The 19,652-nt window shown below is 35.8% G+C and overlaps 1 protein-coding gene across 1 annotated transcript; it reads right to left on the bottom strand.

The window, feature by feature from the left end:
• Positions 1-16,541: 16,541 nt before the first annotated feature.
• On the bottom strand, positions 16,542-16,856 carry LOC115217827 (SCAN domain-containing protein 3-like). Its single transcript, XM_029787510.1, has one exon. It carries the CDS (start codon positions 16,854-16,856, stop codon positions 16,542-16,544), a length of 315 nt encoding a protein of 104 aa, XP_029643370.1.
• Between the last annotated feature and the right edge of the window lie 2,796 nt (positions 16,857-19,652).

The raw sequence follows: 19,652 nt of genomic DNA, 5'->3' as shown, positions 1-19,652 counted from the left end.
ATATGTGTGTGTGTGTTTATATATGCATATATATATACATACATATATATATATATATATATATAATATATATATATATATATATATAGAGAGAGAGAGAGAGAGGAGAGAGAGAGAGAGAGAGAGAATAGTAAAAAGTGAAAAAACTACAGAAGGCTTAAATGTTAAAAAATATATATATTTGCGTCAATATGTCTGAAGAATATTAAAAGATTAAAAAAATTTTTTTTTTTCTCTTATAATGACATAATTTAGAAGAAAGACCGGTTTCGCGTTTAGCTTTTCAAATTTCTTGCGACGTATATATATATATATATATATATATATATATAATATATATATATATATATGTATGTATGTATGTATGTATGTATGTATGTATGTATGTATGTATGTATATATAAACTTGAAGAATGGAGAGTTAGAGAGTTGGTAAGGTTATAAAATTAACGGATTAACATACACCCTGTATGTTAATAAATTAATTTTATATCCTTACCAATTCTCCATTCTTCTTCTTTAATCCTATTTATATTTAGAATTATCCCGTATATATCGAAGAGATATTCCTCAGCACTGTTGGAGATTAAACCAGTGAAATTTCGGATATTAGAGAGAGAGAGAGGAGAAAAGAGGAAGAGAGAATACAACTTGTATAGAGTTCAAAAGTTTATAGTTCAAACAAGATATCTGTACAGTTGATGGGTTGTGTGGTTATTAGAAGCATCAAGACTTTCGACGAATTCATCCGTTTGATGGGGCCAGTTGTGATATATATGTATATAAATATATTTAAAACAAATTTCGTACGGAGTAAAAACAACTTTTACTTTCTGAGCAAAGTCAGATCAAATGTTAACCAAGATAAATACTTTTAATCAATTTTCTCGCGGCAACAATTCTGCTACAAATCAGCCACAGTTTTCCAAGAATTAGAAATATTATCAGCTCGCAGTCAAGCATACCATAATGTGTTTTATCACACAGCTTGGAGTGAATGCTATTGAAGTAATCAGTTGTTCGATATTCACAACTTGTCTGTGATTTCTCAGAATTCTGCAAGCTAAATATCGTTTATCAATTTACTCTGCTTTAAATGAGGAACTTTACTTCTGAGAAATCTTCAACTTTGAACGCTCTAAATATGGTATGGCGGTATGCTGTTATATGCATTGATATAAGGCGGCGAGCTGGCAGAATCGTTAGCACGCCGGGCGAAATGCTTAGCGGTATTTCGTCTGCCATTATGTTTTGAGGCAAAGTCGACCTCGGCGGAATTCAAATTTCACCGAGGTCGACTTTGCCTTTCATCCTTTCGGGGTCGATATATTAAGTACCAGTTACACACTGGGGTCGATATAATCGACTTAATCCATTCGTCTGTCCTTGTTTGTCCTCTCTGTGTTTAGCCCCTTGTGGGTAATAAAGAAATAGGTATTTCGTCTGCCGTTACGTTCTGAGTTCAAATTCCGCCGAGGTCGACTTAGCCTTTCATCCTTTCGGGGTCGATTAAATAAGTACCAGTTTCTCACTGGGCTCGATATAATCGACTTAATCAGTTTGTCTCTCCTTGTTTGTCTTCTCTGTGTTTAGCCCCTTGTGGGTAGTAAAGAAATAGTTATATGCATTGATATATATGTGGGGTGGAGTGCATGGAAGCACATGGCCTAGTGGTTAGAGCAGCGGACTCGCGGTTCAGGAATTGCGGGTTCCAGTCTCAGACTTGGTGAAGTGTGTGTTATGAGCGAAACACCTAAATTCTACGCGGCTCCGGCAGAAGGTAACGACAAACTTCTGACTCTTTTGCCAAAACTTTCACTCTTTCCACCTGCATCGTACAGCTCACCTGCGACAGACCGGCGTCCCGTCCAGGTGAGGAGCCTATATGCCAATGAAACCGGGAAACCGGGCCTTATGAGCCAGGTATAACTCATAGTACCAAAGGTCGTAGAATAAATGCCTTATATATAGTTCTTGTTCAATAAATTGTGAAATTTGTTGTCTTTGAGGCAATGTTTGTTGATTAAATATATGAATATGAACGCGACAAACCAAAGAAAAGATAACTGTATTTGCCGAACCACGACGTATTTTCCTATGCATATTCAGTGCATGTGTCACTGCATCTGAAAAATTCTCTTCGCACTTTCTCTAAGAAAATCTCCTCTAAGAGCGCTTTTACCAAGTTTTTAGCCCTTCAAATGCAAAGTGTACATTTCCCATTGTCCACGAAGCACCTTTAGCAGCAGGAGTGAAATGATGTATCTATCAACACTACGTGGCTTCACGATTACTGCACCGTCTTATTCAGTAACATTTGAAAACGCAACAATTAGTTTTTCCCTGAAGTATGTCATGCCATATTTCACTTTCTACCCACAACGAAAATCAAAATCAGAATTATACACAGCTTGTAGACATAGTATAAAATCTGTGTATTTTTCTTCAATGAAAACGGAAAACAGACATGTGACATCACACAAAACGTGACACGCGTGCATTGTATTTTTGTTTCTCTAGTCACTTAAGACACTTGAAGATAGGTTTTACGGAGATGTACTTGCATAGCAAGTGACCTGATCTGAGATCGTGTGTTGAGGCACATGGCCTAGAGGTTAGAGCAACGGACTCGCGGTCGAGGGATCGCTGGTTCGAATATCAGACCAGGCGCTGTGTGTATTTATGAGCGAAACACCTAAGCTCCACGCAGCTCCGGCAGAAGGTAATGGCGAACATCTGCTAACTCTTTCGCCACAACTTTCTCTCACTCTTCCCTCCTGCATCTTGCAGCTCACCTGCGACGGACCGGTGTCCCGTCCAGGTGGGGAACCTATACAGCAAGGAAACCGGGAAACCGGCTCTTATGAGCCAGGCGTGGCTCCAGAAGGAACAAGGAAGTTCGTGTGCTGGAACGAAAACAATTGCAGCGTGGAAGGTGTTTATAAACCATTTAAGAAACACACAAAATCCATTAGATTCACTTCAACATTTAAATTTAATTTGTCAAAATATTTTCGTCGCTTTGTGACTGCGACCTGTTCACTGACAAAATTCCGTGCTGTTTTTTTTTTAAATAACTTATTATTTTCAATTTGAAATTCCATTTATGAAACTATTATTTTGAACTTCTCTATAATAAATTCCACCCATGCGGGTTGGCTTAGTCATAAGCAGAATACGCATAAGCGAAGTCTGTTACCGATACATCAAATCACCGAAATACAACTATGCAAGAATATAAAGTATGCACATACTACACAATACACACACACACATACACATGTGCATGTGTGTGTTTATGTACACACACACACACATAAAAATACGTATTGATATATACACATATGTATAGTTATAATTAAGTGTGCCGAAGAGGCACCACTATGCCAGAAATAGGAGTCAAAACTGACTCAAGAACCACACCGTGTGTTCATATAGCACAAGTGATAAGATAAATGTAATAGATAATGTGGTTCTAGAGTCAGGTTTGACTACTATTTCTGACATGGTGGTGCCTCTTCAGTACCCTTAATTATATATATATATATATATATATTATTATATACCTATAACAGTTACTACTTCTACGGTTTTTTCCATGCTGGCCACTTAATGTGATCGTTATTCTAAATAATGGTCTGATCCTTTATATATATAAATATATATATATAAAATTAAAATCAAAATGAGGATGAAAAATTGGATATTAATTTGATAACATCAATTTTAACACCAGTAGTCTAGCATATAAGAAAACTGAGATTCAGTAAATAGTATTTCATACATAAATATAAGGGGACATTTTTTTTTACCACTGTGGAAACCCTTACGCTAGAGGAAGATCTGCTAGGGGCTTAACCACTAAGAATTCTTAGTGGTTAAGACCATAGCGGATCTTCTTCTAGCGTAGGGTTTCCACATAGTGATAAAAAAATTCCCTTCTATATTTATGTATATATATATATATATATATATACATATGTTTTGATAAACAAGCAGGCAGCAGACACACACACACAGATAGATAGACAGACAGACAGACAGACAGACTGATAGATAGATAGATAGATAGATAGATAGATAGATAGATAGATAGATAGATAGATAGATAGATAGATAGATAGATAGATAGATAGATAGATAGATAGATAGATATGGAAATGCGATCGACAAGTTCAGATTTTATCGAACGAAAATCTCTATAATACAAATTTTAAATTGACATATCAGAAAATACATCATTTCCAAATAACGTATATTCGGTTGTTGTTGTTTTTTATTTTTTCTCTTGTTACGATAAGAAGAATGTTACATTTTATTATGTACAGCGTGGAATAATTTGTCATAGCGAATTTCTTGCCTCACTTAATTAGTTTTTTTTTTCGAATTCTTAACTATGTCATTTGTTGTTAATGTAATTAACTGTTATTTATGCTTCCGTAATTTCCAATCGCTATTTCCGTCGTCACATTTCTTTTTGTTTTCTGCAATTTTATCTTAAAATTACATGGTGCTGTACATAGCTTCGAGATGCTGTAATTTTAATTATTCTTATTTGATTGTAGGTGTACATATTCTCATGTACGTCATATTTATAGACAGCGGACATAACAATCGATAAATGAGTCGACGGTGAAATCTATAGGCGGTCACATAAACTGCTAGAAATATCACTCGGATCAGATCCCTCATAAATCATATTGAAACGTCTGAAATAATGAAGGATGCATTGGACAGCATAGCCTACGGTTTACGTAAAGACGACATCGTGGTTGTAAGAAAGGTTATTCGTTATTGATCTAATCGATTATATTTCATCTGATTTTAAACAATGACAACATAAAAAAGAAAAACATTAACAAAAATAACAAATATTCGATATAATTATCTTTTATTATTTTCCCCATTTCAGTCAGGAGACTGTGGCCATGCTGGGGCACAGCCTTGAAGAATGTTTATTCGAAAGAATCAACCACAGTACTTACTTTTTAAGGCATGTTCTTACTCTATCTGGTCTGCTGCCAAACCGTTAAGTTATGGGGACGTAAACACACCAACAACGGTTGTCAAGTAGTAGTGCGGGGCAAACACTGGCACGCACCATACATAAACACATACTTAGATACGTACGTATACACATACAAACATACATACATGCATACATAGACATACATACGTACGTATGTACATACATATATACATACATACGTACGTACATACATACGTATGCACATGCATACTACGTGCGTGCGTGCATACATACATATATACATATATACATACATACATATATACATACATACATACATACATACATACATACGTACATACGTGCGTGCGTACATACATATATACATACATACATACGTACATACGTGCGTGCGTACATACATACATACGTACGTGCGTACATACATACATACATACATACATACATACATACATACATACATACATACATACATACATACATTCAGTAAAATTATTAGAGCGTAACATAAATGGAGACTCGACAAGTATCAAAATCTTTCCATTTAACAAGCATATTATCTTTACGCCATCTTTAAAAAATATTCTAAGTGAAGGTTGACAGAGTGAACTTGACACTCCGCTATCTTGACTATTAAGGTTCATACAGAGCTAAAACGTAAACTCTAAGAATGAGAATGAAATCAAACGAAATTAGGTTTTTCACTAATGAACAAGCGCAGAATATCATCGTTAAAATCAGAATTATACATAACGGAAAAATGAAGTCAGAATCCAGAGAAAATACAAATAGACGCAGTAGTCCATTTATTATAACGCTCTTACTAGTTTACGGTTTTAGAAACCTGTTACTATTCTTCTATCGGAGAAGATTTTATGACATTCATGCTTTTCTCAAATGCGTTGTTATCAGTTATGAAATCAATTGATTTCAATCATGAATCGAAATCTAGTTGAGAACTCTACGATTATTCTTATACTTGTTTCAGTCATTTGACTGCGGCCATGCTGGAGCACTGCCTTTTAGGCGAGCAACTCAACCTTCAGGACTTATTCTTTGTCAGCCTAGTACTTATTCTATCGGTCTCTTTTGCCGAACCGCTAAGTTACGGGGATGTAAACACACCAGCATCGGTTGTTAAGCGATGTTGGAGGGACAAACACAGATACACAAACACACATAGTATGATGTCGCTGGCGCAGTTCACGGTGATGGTGGTATAAGTGTTAGCGTCGATGGCATTGCCATTGTTGTTGTTATTGTTCAGCCATAGGCCACCTCTGATTAGGCTGATCGATGCCATTTATCAATGCTTTATTCTGATATTTAGCATCACATTATCCAATACTTTATTCAAAGACAGTAGAATGTGATAGTTAACTATTATACATTAAGTACATCGAAGGACAATCTTCTGAATCTCCTAAAAAAATTTTAAAGCTCAACATTCAAGAAAGCTTTGATCATGAGTTTTACAACAGAAGCATTGCCAAAATAAATGAAGAATTCGATGTAGACATTTTAAAGAAGTGACAAGACGAAGATGGAATTTCGGTCGGAGATTCAGAACTAACAAGTAGTTTGGTTGTTGAATTATGCAAGATTTATGCAGATTTATGCAAATTTCATGAAAACTTTCTGAAGAATTTTAATGAAATTCAAAATCAGGATTTTTATTTTAGTTTTAATCTTCTTTAGGCGCAAGCATGGCTTTGTGGTTGAGAAGATTGCTTCCCAACTATGTGGTCTTAGGTACAGCTGCAGTGCGCGGCACATGGGGTGGGTGTCTTTTACTATAGCCCTGGGCCGACCAAACCTCTCTGGAGGGATTTGGTAGAAGGAACCTGAAAAAAAAACTCGTTGTATATACAAATATAGATGCATATATATATGTGTGTGTATGTGTGTGTGTGTGTGTGTGTGTATATGTATATTACATATCGATGTGTATGTGTGTGTCTTTTCATTCTGTTGTATTTGTCACTCACCACCACTTGACGATGGATGTTTGTTTATAGCAGTTCGGCAAAAGCGGTCGATATAATAAGTACTAAACTTAGGAAATAAAATAAGTGCTAAACCAGTCAAGACGGTTCCCCAGCATATCTGCTATCCAATAACTGAAACAAATAAAAGGGAAAAGGTAAATAGTTTTATTATTTTATATTCAAATTAATTCTTAGAACAATAGAATGATGATAGAATGATGATTCTACAATCCCACCAGATCGAAATGATTCTGTGTTGCCTCACATATTTCCCCATATTTGGTATCAGTTTAAAACAAGCAACTCCTGTCCTCTTCAACAAATGTACCATATTTAATTCATTTAATGACAGTGATAATTCAAATTAATGCGCAGACGTTTTCTGTTCAATGATTATATGTCACAGAATTTCATTAAAAGTATATTAATCGCTGGAAATCATATAAACAATGTAAATTATTGATCTGTATTTCATAAAGTAGAATTAATTAACATCTAAAATAGAGGTTTTCGAAAGTATATTTTAAAATAAATTCCTTTCATCGATTGATTTTTGAAGCTGCTTATTTCATTTTTTTTCCTTTTTCTTTTTTTTTTCAGTATAATAATTACCCACAAAATATATTTGAAAATCCTATGTAGAGTCAGCATTTAATTATATTATCGGAAAATGTTTTCTATTGGTGCTTATTTTGTTGAAACACTGAGACTTTGATTGACCGATATATCCTCAATCATTAGAATTAACACGACGTCGTCTCCTCGACGAATCTTCGTCATTCTCTCTCAATCAACAAGAGTTCAAACTAAACTTCAAAGTTGAATGCTGGATAATGGCCCGGTGGCTTTATGGTTTCAATATATTTCGTTTCTGAATAAAATTTTGGCCTTCAAAAGAGTCATGCTATAACTTCATGATTATTTAATTGGAATCGATTAACATGCTTGATTTACGCTTGATTTCAGAAATAAAATAAGCTCTTTAATTCGAAGGTAGTAAATTTGGAAAATGAAAGGCGAAGACATTGAATTTCAGTTAAATACACAATTATTCCACTCCGCTTACTAAAATTATTTGAATATATATATATATATATATATATATATTATATATATATATAAACGGCAGTTTGTCTGTCTGTGTGTCTGTGTGTCTGTCAGGTTGTACCCTCACCCTGACCACGGCTTTCAACCGATTCTGATGAAACTTGACACACACATAGCCCCATGTCATAATTCAAAACTGACGCAGCGAAAATTTTGAAAAGTTCCCCAAGTTCTGAAAAAAAATTATATATTCGACATGGGGTCGAGAATCTAAGCTTTTTATATGCAACACATTTTCTGTCTAGGGGACACAACTCGACCGTTTTATCGTCTAAAGGGACAACTAGGAACATCGTATACACAGAAGTATTCGAGTGAAGAGAAGACATTGCAACCTACACATGCGCCTTCGTTCCCTAGAGAGAAAGGACCCGATTGGGATTAGCCGTTGCCTACTAGGGGCTCTTACATACCCGGGCAACGCCGGACTATGCTGCTAGTATATATATATAGGAGGACGTAGCCACAACAAGACACACATCAGGCATTCCATTCATTTCCCAGCTCAAAGAGGTGAGCCCCGTTTTATGCACGGGTCAAGGCATAGAACGCAACCCCGGTATCAGCAGCGGGGCACAGCAGCATATGCTAGTTTACCCCCACCGCATCATGCTGGTCCCGTACCCCTTTGGGCAACATCAAAATTCACTCATCCATTCGCAAACACTCTCCAAGATTTCCTGTCATTTATAAACTCTCTTGCCTCTCTCACTCCAACACCTCTAACCACCAAAGTTTTCCTCGAACCATCCGCACAAACCGAGGTCTGCCTCTGGTTTTGCTACCTACCACTCCAGCCTTCATCACCCTCCTTACCACCCGCTCCATGTGGCCTAACCACCTCGACATTCGTCTATCCATTTTAGTTTTTCTCTCATTCCTGTTCGTCTACGCACCTCCTCATTCTTGATCCTGTGCATCCGTGTCACACCAACCATATCCCTCAGACATCTCTTCTCAAACACATCTAGTCACCTTCTTTCCGCTTCTTTCAGACCCCACGTCTCTGCATCATAAAACATTGTCGGCACAATCACGCCTTCATACACACCTTTTTTCGCTTTCATATTCAACCTTTTATCTCTCAGCATACCTTTCACAACTCCATGTATCTTACTCCCTTCCATCGCTCTATATCCCACTTCGTCAGCCAAAGACCCCATCCAACTTTACATGTGATCCCAGATACTTAAAAACACTCACCTCCTCTAACATCCCACTATTTATACTCAAATCCATCCTACCAGCCATTTCATCTCTCGAACATCTCATCATCTTACTCTTAGCTACATTCACTTTCAGTTTCCTCCTCTCACACTCTTTCAAACTCTACCACCAGTCTCCTCAGTTGCTCTTCCGAATCCACCACCAGTGCTGTATCATCAGCAAATAACAACTCACTCACCTGCCATTTCTCTCCATTTTCTCCCACCATCTGGGCTCCCCGAACAAGGGTTCTAGCATTTACCTCTCTCACCAAACCCCAGTGCGACTGGTTGGGGGAATCAGTAAAATGCCATGGCTGTATTCCCTCCGTGGCGTAAGAAGGGATAGATAGATAGATAGATAGATAGATAGATAGATAGATAGATAGATAGATAGATAGATAGATAGATAGATAGAGAGGGAGAGAGAGAGAGATTTACGTGTATACGTATGCAGAAGCACATGTATGTTTCGATATCCGTTCCTGTATTTTACGGTGTGTCTATGCTCCTTTATGTATTCAGCGTCCTTGAATGGATATTACTGTTGTTGTTACGTAAATAATTATGTTAACTCTCGGTAGTGTTTCCATTTAAGCAACGGATCAAATAGCATTACAAGTAGAAGATAGAGAGAGAGAGAGATTAAGAGAGAGAGAAGGCGATAAAAAAAGCAGATAGGATCGTGTAAAAAGTTGGGGTTGGGAGTCGGTGAGAGATAATGCTATTGCAGCGACTAAATAGTATATCAAATGCATTATCAATTGGCAGTGTGTAGAAATATGGGGGGAAAAACGGGATGAAAATCATTAGTGACATGTCAATGAAGTTCTAGAAATACTCTACGACAGATATTTTTTTTAAAAGAAACTAAGTTTTCGAAAAATATCGAATTCTGATTCTAATACAAACTACAAATTTGAGAAAAGAAATAATTGACATGAACAGCTTTTATTAATCGTGAAAAACGGAAAGCAAAATCGACTTTAGCGAGTTAAGCTTTCAGAGCGTAAAACAACGCAGGTAAAATACAAAATGAAGGTGTGTGGCTTTGTGGTCAGAGTCTGCAATCAGGATCTTAAGTTTGTGGTTTCGATTCTTAGACCGTGTGTTGTGTTGTGCTTTTGAGCAAAACACTTCATTTCAAGTGACTCTTGTTCACGCAGCTGTAAATTAGTTCCAGCAACAGCCGGGGAGTTTACTCATGGAAACCGGGTTAAAATCCGGCCTTATGAGTCCTAGAACTGATCAACAACAAAAAGAAAAAATCACAGGAAGGAAATACGAACGATTTTTTTCTTTTTTTTTTCTTTCATCATGTGCACGCCATATGTCGATGCCCAACCGAATAACGTTTTGTAAACATGCCATTGTGCTCTCGAAAATGGGACTTGTCATTGGTTGCAAAGCTATGACATCATGCACATATGCCATATGAATATGGTTATTACGTAAGTTACGACATCTTGAAACAACTGTCGAGGAAAGATATTACATAATTTATATATATTCTATATGTATAGTTTTCTTTATTTCATAATCTGTATTTTGTGTGCCATCCAAATATGTTTCAAGTTTAACTATCTTTATCTATCTTACTATGTCTAAATATATATATGTTTGTGTGTTTGTGTGTGTGTGTGTACGTGTGTGTGTGTATGTGTGTGTGTGTGTGTGTGTGTGTGTGTGTGCGTGCGTGCGTGCGTGAGCGTGTGTATGTGTGTGTGTACCTAGATGCTGCCTTGACAGAACTGGTTGAGAGTCGGAGAAAATATAACATGGTTATCTTGATACGATATTTCATTCACTGTGTTCAAATTGCAACGAAAGATAACTTTATTTTCCCTACCACCGAGGATGATAAATTAATAACAAGACAAACATACAAGAGCTGCTAAAATCTATCAGAAGACCAAAAAAAAATTAACTATATCGAGATTGAATGAAGTAACAACAAAAACAAATTCTACCTTCTGAATCATGAGGTGGAATGTGTTTCGTATCGTGAGCTAATTCGGATTACGATACAGAAACAATATAATATGGTACATACTTGGTTTCCTTTCAAAAACGTAACTAAGAACAGAAAATATCATTATTTTATGGCTAGGGTGGAATATAGAAATAAAATTGTAAGAGAGCGTTGGCTGAGTGATCATTCCATAGGCATGATACATTTGTATTACATACCAGTACTATGTGTAAAACATTGAAACATTATAAAAGATTGTGAGCAACAAAGAAAACAAGACGAAGATTCGAAAAAGTATCAACGTGAAAACTGTACAGAAATTCATAACAAACAATAAGATCCACCCAAAGTTGAAATAAAGCAACTCATACAAAAGATATTCCATGAAAATATAAATATATTCAACCAATTGCACGTAAAATGATAACGTAATGCAAACCAATGAAGTTATGACAACAGAATTCACCACATAGAAAACACATGAAGCTCCAAAAGAGAGGGGACCACATATCAAACAAATGAGCCTTGAAAGCCAGATAAATTCTAAAGAATCCAAACCAACATGCAAAAAATTAAAAGAAATCAAGGCTACATGGGAAATCGAAAACATACAAAGAAGGAAGAACTAAATTCGAAAATGATTAAGCGAAAGACCATGCAAGTTCTCCTAGAAATATTGAACCAAGTACACAGCCGGATCGAAAGTATAGCCTACACTTATACTGAATATAAACATGCTGTAACATACCAAACGCAGTTAACTTTGAATGGAACGTGAGAGAAACGATTAGAAGAAACTCATATGTGATTCATGAACAACAGGCGTAGGAGTGGCTGTGTGGTGAGTAGCTTGCTTACGAACCACATGGTTCCAGGTTCAGTCTCACTGCGTGGCACCTAGGATAAGTGTCTTCTACTGTAGCCTCGGGCCGACCAAAGCCTTGTGAGTGGATTTGGTAGAGGGAAACTGAAAGAATCCCGTCGTATATATGTATATATGTATGTGCGTATATATGTTTGTGTGTCTGCGTTTGTCCCCCCAACATCGCTTGACAACAGATGCTGGTATGTTTACGCCTTGTGAGTGGATTTGGTAGACGGAAACTGAAAAAAGCCCGTCGTATATATATATATATATATATATATATGTACGTGTGTGTATATGTTTGTGTCTGCGTTTGTCCCCACAACATCGCTTGACAACCGATGCTGGTGTGTTTATGTCCCCGTAACTTAGCGGTTCGGCAAAAGAGACCAATAGAATAAGTACTAGACTTACAAAGAATAAGTCCTGGGGTCGATTTGCTCGACTAAAGGCGGTGCTCCAGCATGGCCGCAGTCAAATGACTCAAACAAGTAAAAGAAAAAAGAGAAACAATAAACGTAAGCATATTTCTAAGCTACAAATTAGTGGTTCTCAACCATTTTTTACCTATTGATCCTTTTGATTCCTATTTTAGTCAATGGACCTGGAATACCATTCGATGTTTAAAATGACCTATAATATTTTCAAAATGAAACATTATTAGGAATTGTATAAAAAAATATTGTTAAAATATTTTGCGTATTGTAGAATAACCAATTTTGTGGAGGCGCGTTGCTTAGTGGTTTGGGTGTCAGTATCATGATCGTAAGATTGTGGTTTCGATTCCTGGACCGGGCAACGCATTGTGTTCTTGAGCAAAACATTTCATTTCACGTTGCTCCAATCCACTCAGCTAGCAAAAATGAGCAACGCTGCGATGGACTGGCGTCCCGTCCAGCTGGGGAACACATGCGCCATTGAAACCGGGAAACCGGGCCCATGAGTCTGGCTAGGCTTTAAAAGGGTGCATTTATTTATTTATTATAGAATAACCAATTTATTGTAGAGGTTGTCCCAAAAGTAACTGATACGTTTCAATTTTTGATACCTTTCTTAACTTTACAAATAAATGCATGAAATTTTGATATACTATAAAGGACATAATGGAAATTAATAAGCATGAGTCTAGTTTTACAAAACCACTACATCAGATATGAAAAACGACGTCGCTAAAATGGCAGCCATTTTCGGCTTCGCATGCCTGTGCTCTTTCTAAAACTTGCACCATAAGTTTCAGACCTCACTTCTCTGATTTCTCTATTGATGATCTCCGTCAGTTGCCCCAGGGTCTACGGTTTGTTCACTTAAGCCCTATCTTTCAGGTATCCCCACAAGAAAATATCCGTGCTACTCAAGTTTGGAGAACGTGAAAGCTATCCAAAGTAGACCTCACACATGGTTCCAGCAAGATGGGGCAACTGCTCATACCGCAAGAGAAACAATGCAGTTGCTACGGCAGTGCTTTGGAGAGAGAATAATCACCCGCTACGGCAATGTCAACTGGCTTTCACGTTCCTCAGACCTAACTAGACCGGATTTTTTTTCTTGTGGGGATATCTGAAAGAGATAGTTTATGTCAACAACCCGGAGAACCTGTTGCAACTGAAGAAGACCATCAACAGAGAAATCAGAGAAGTGGGGTCTGAAACTTTCGAAGGTGTTATGTTGCACGTTTTGGTAAGTGCACGGGCGTGCGAAGCCGAATATGGCTGCCATTTACGCAATGTCATTTTTTCATATGTAATGTAGTGGTGTTGCAAAATTTGACTTGTGCATATTAATTTCCACTATGTCCTTTATATTGTATTAAAATGTCATGCGTTTATTTGTAAAGTTAAGGATGTTGTTAAAATTTGAAACCCATCAGGGACTTTGGGACACCCTGTACATAAATTGTAACCGCGAAATCTGGTATCAACCTATAATAGTCAAATGAGCCCTGGTTTAGTATCACGGCTATAAATGAAAAAAACTGCTACGAAAATATAAATGCAACAGGGATTTACGATAAATTGTGTCCACGGGAAAAGATTACTCGAATACAGACAGAATGAATAACCCGATATATTTAGTAGGAGTGGTAGTTTTGTTGGAAGCTTAGATTGATCCAAATAAAGTCAGTTTCTCCTAAGGTATCACCGAAGCAAAAATAAAGGAAATAATACATAACATACTATTGCAAACAAGCGTAGGTATAGTCATACTTTGTGAAATGGGAAAATAACGATCCAATACCATCCCACCCAACTACTCATCCTAAAAAAAGAACTCACGGAAAATATCAATAGCACGAAAGACGTTCTGTAAATAATTGTAAGTCTTAAACGAATTATAACAGGAAAAGCATGCAGGATTAGACGCTTCGAAAATCATGAAGGCGTCTAACATATTCTGTAAGGATAATAGCTAAAAAAAATAATATATATTACTGAAGGATACAACAAGATTAACGAGAATTTCAGCATACTGCTAGAGAATTGAGAACAAAAATAGAGAATACAACAGGAAAAGAAAATGCAAAATGGATCAGAAGGGAAGAGGAAAAAAATATAAATAGCATTGAAAGCATTGGCCACTATAACAAACACGAAATTCTCCAACGTTTTAAGAATTGCAAGCAACTGCAAAAAAACCTTTCAAATTGACAATGTTCCCAATATCTGGCTGAAGCACTTGACCAATGTAAGTGGCAGTGTGACGGCAGCATTTAATAGAGTGCTATGTATTTAAGAATCAACACTTGTTTGGTTACAGGAGTGAAAGACATTTATTTCCAAAATCAGAATTACCAGAGGCACCCAAAAGCTATTGTCTTATAACATGCTTGCCAGCAACATTCAACGCCTATATATATATATATATATATATATTATATATATATATATATTATATATATATATATATAATATATATATATATACATTATATAAATACTATTGAAATTTACTCACAAGGTATTGGAATCTTATATGTATACCATTCTACCTAAATAATGGATCTACAAATACAATATCCCTGCATATCTAACATCTATTTTCATTCATCCACCTCACTCTCTATTTCGCAATGTATCTAAATTAACTATTAATTAACCGTCTTCTCACACCGTCTCCGATGAAGGGATATAATGAATATCCCAGAAACAGCTATAAGACCTATTTGTAAATGTTCTAAAATCTACACAGCCTTGGTTTTTTTTATCTCATTACGAAAAACAAATTCTGGAGACCACTTCTACTTTTACTTTATTCTGTTCTATTTTCAAACTAAAATATTTAAAGAAAAGGCAAAATAGTCTATTTTCACTTTAAAATTTATTTTAGTAAACAAACGATAAAATTAAAAATTTATTTTAGTAAACAAAGATAAACATAACCTATCAAAATCATTTTTCATAAAGTCGTTCATTTTTAGTCCATTCAACGATCCATATTGGTGTTTCTGACACAAGATATTTAATCAATTTTAATGAACTCATTTAGTCTTAGTCTGATAGTTCCTCTTCTGTTCACATCTAATTCATTTCTTTTTCTACTTAAAATAATTACAACAGCTGAAAAAGTACAGATTCCACCGTCCATGTGGTAGGGAACGAAATGATGCTTGCTTCTACATGTCGAAAAATATTTGGATGTGATTCCTTAATCGATATGTAGTGAAAAGAACCTTCTTTTTCAACTCTTCTTCTCAGTTTCATATTCTCTTTCAAATCCAGCATCATTTCGGCCAACTCAAAATTTTTATCTTCTGGCTCATAATTTTCTAAGTCTACAAACCAGAATTGATAATCCATCTTTAATAAATTATTTTATCTTCTCTCAAAGTCTACATGAAGACCTTCAAGATGGGCAATGCATTCTGCTGTAGGAACAGTGGTGTTAAAATTTTGAAATGATGCCAATTTTTTTTTCAAACTGTTTTTTACCAAAATTTTAATTTCCCCATATACCCTTTTATTTTCTGAGAACAGGTGATCAAATCTGATTTTCTACCTTGCAGCTCTAAGTTAAGCAGATTCACTGTTTTAAAAATATCACTCAAGTAGAATATTTTTTATTTAAACTCAGAGAGTCTTTCAAAAATTTCCTTAGCTGTATCAGCTTGCTTCTTGGAGTCATCTGACTCTTGGACATAAGAAAGTTGATTAATGGTTCCCACAAATTCACTAGTCTTTCAAGTCTCAGGCCTTTTGACAACTATCTTACTTCAGTGTGAAGCAATAGGGTTTTTAAATCTTCATCTTCACAGAATTGCATAAAAAATCTATTATTCAGTGAGTTTGATCTGACAAAGTTAATTGCATGTATGGCAGTGTTGAGTGATTCTTCCATTCTTCCATGTGTCCTCCAATATTTTTAGCAACCAAATTCTATCTGTGGATAATGCAATGTATATATAAAATGTGAGGAGCAACTCATTTCATTCTAGAAACAAAGCCTTTCACTTTTCCAGTCATTGCTGCAGCTCCGTCTGATGCAGTGTTGATCAAATTAGTCAATGGAATGTTTTTATCATTAAAGTACTGCATTACTTCATTGAATATATCTTCTACATTAGTAGTTTCAGACAAACTTTTAATGAATAACATTTCTTCCCTTATATCATCTTCATTGATGAATCTGACGAACACCAGAATGATAGCTTGGTTATGAATTGTGCTATCATCAACCTGGATAGAAAAAATAGTCTTTTGGTGAATTTCCACAATCTTCTCAACAAAATTAGACATTTCATCCTGTCTTCTTCTAACTGTATTATTTGAAAGTGTAATTGTACTCAGAGTAGATGCAGCATCTTTTCCCAGAACCTCATTTGCACAAGCATATCATAGCAAGCTTGACAAGTTTCTCACCATAAATCTGAGATGCAGCAACATTGGCAATGATTTCAGAAACCAAATAACTGGGTTTGAGTGTCTTTGCTTTTTCAGTATTTATCTTCTTTACAAAGTCGGGTAGTTTGATTGGCTGTATTTTCTTTTTATTCTCAAAATATTCCCTACCTCTTCTAAGAGATGATGGATGCCTTAATTTCTGGTGCTGTTCCAGCTTAACTTTCTTCATGGAATGATTTGTCATGATGGCATCACATTCAAGACTCATAGGTTTTAAGTTTACAGATACAAAACCAAACATGATAAGATTTTTGTAGTTCCTCAGTTTTGCCTTTTTAGCAGATGGTTCAGACATTATTACAACTGATCTTTAAAAGAATAAAAATAATAAATACTTTATTTCGATAAAATAATAAATACGTTATTTCTATAAATTAAAAGTATCAAATTTATTATTAATCAATATTGTGTAGTGATCTATTAAAAATATCAAATTTATTATGAAACTGTTGTGGTTGTAAAACTTAAATTATGTAATTCTTGATTGTATTAGATTATTGATTATATATTATACATTATTGATTCTTATGTAATAATTATTTTTGTTTTCTTATTATTATTCTGTCTTCATATAAAGTATTATTAACTAACAGTGTCTTTATTATCGAGCAATATTGTGTAGATCTGAAATGGCTTCAACATTTTATGGCTACGAATTCTCGGGGACCACCAGTGGGCCCCAGGGACCACGTTGGGAACCACTGTGCGAGACTACACGTGACCCGTTGTGTCACCGGCAAGGTCTGAGTTTCCCAGCAACGGAGTCTTGTTTCGTGTTTTTTTTTTTCGTTTCTAGGTTATTTTGCATGCTGTCAACGAATGTGACATAGAAATCACACGTAAATGGCTCATTTCTCCCAGAAAAGGAAAGATTTGGATGCTATTTCTTACACGCTCTGCTACTACATAACAGATATATCGAGTCCTTTATCGCAAATAGCTGTTACGTGGTAATAGTGCGTGCTAGAAATGGAAGCCAAATCTTTGGCTGTGAGAATCGTTGAATTCACTCGAATTTCTTTTTACACTGAGGTCACGAACGGGTCTTTTACGAAATATTTACCGTATTTTTAAACACATTTTAAAAAGACATTAAAATATTTTCTGTTTAAGGAAGGTTAAAATAAGGATACTTACATTTTTGAAATCACATTTACTTAATATTTCTGAATGATTAAAATATTGTTTAACAAAAGTGAAAATAGAAATATTTACTATAAAAAAACCAATCGTATTTTTTAAGTATCTAAACCTAAAGATTAATATAAAGATCTGTAAATAGAGTTTATTAGAATTTGGGTGTTGAAAACAGTAATAATCCTTATAAAGGAGGCGCATTGGCTCTGTGGTTATGGCAGCGGACTCGCGGTTTCGATTCCCAGACCGGGCCTTGTGTGTTTATTGAACGAAAACACCTAAAGCTCCACGAAACTCCGGCAGGGGGTGATGGCGACCCCTGTTGTCCTCTTCTGCCCCAACTTTCTTTCACTCTTTCTTCCTGTTTCTTGAATGACGCTGCGATGGGCTGGCGTCCCGTCCAGCTGGGGGGAACACATAAGCCACAGAAACCGGGCAATCGGGCCCATAAACGTGTCTAGGCTTGAAAAGGAGGCATAAAAAAAAATAATCCTTATAAAAGTAATTGGTCTGAAGATGATTAATCAAAGACATGCGGACAAAATACTTAACAAATCTTAAGAATGTATACAAATATATAATGCGTCGAAAATATCAAAATATCACAAGTTATTCGCAAAAACATATGAAATACAGTCCTCACAATGCAATAGATCGAACAAAACTACAGTACATGCTCAAGGTAGACAGGGTTACACTCAGCAGCTTAATGAAAGTCTGCAACAAAGACGAAGACGACAGAAAAATATGAATAATAAATGAAGTTAATTTCCTGATTCTCGCTGACATGTATTTAATGGGTAGACCTCTGACATATGGATGACACCTTATCGCTTGCCAGTTCTGATTCTTTCTCACCCATTCTCCCTACTCACCGGGTGATCTATATAAATAAATGTGTGTCAGTATGAAGACGTGTGCGTGTATGTGTATGAGAAAGAGAGAAATTCAGATGTGTGTGTATATGTGTGCCTGCGTATGTCTGTCTCTGTTTATGTTTCAGAAAATCACTGTCATTTCTATTTCACTATAACGCTAGTATATATATATATATATACATATATATATATACATATATATATACATATATATATACATATATATATATACACACATATATATATATATATAGGCGCAGGAGGGGCTGTGTGGTAAGTAGCTTGCTTACCAACCACATGGTTCCGGGTTCAGTCGCACTGCGTGGCATCTTGGGCAAGTGTCTTCTGCTATAGCCTCGGGCCGACCAAAGCCTTGTAAGTTGATTTGGTAGACGGAAACTGAAAGAACACCGTCGTATATATGTATATATATATGTGTGTGTGTATGTGTGTGTTTGTGTTTGTTCTCCCAACATCGCTTGACAACCGATGCTGGTGTGTTTACGTCCCCACCACCTAGCGGTTCTGCAAGAGAGACCGATAGAATAAGTACTAGGCTTACAAAAAATAAGTTTCTATGTCTGTCTACCTCTCTATCTATATTAATGTTTACATT

Source organism: Octopus sinensis, linkage group LG12 (genome assembly GCF_006345805.1).
Source record: "Octopus sinensis linkage group LG12, ASM634580v1, whole genome shotgun sequence".
Taxonomy (NCBI): Eukaryota; Metazoa; Mollusca; class Cephalopoda; order Octopoda; family Octopodidae; genus Octopus; species Octopus sinensis.
This window is presented reverse-complemented; position numbering and strand designations above follow the sequence as displayed.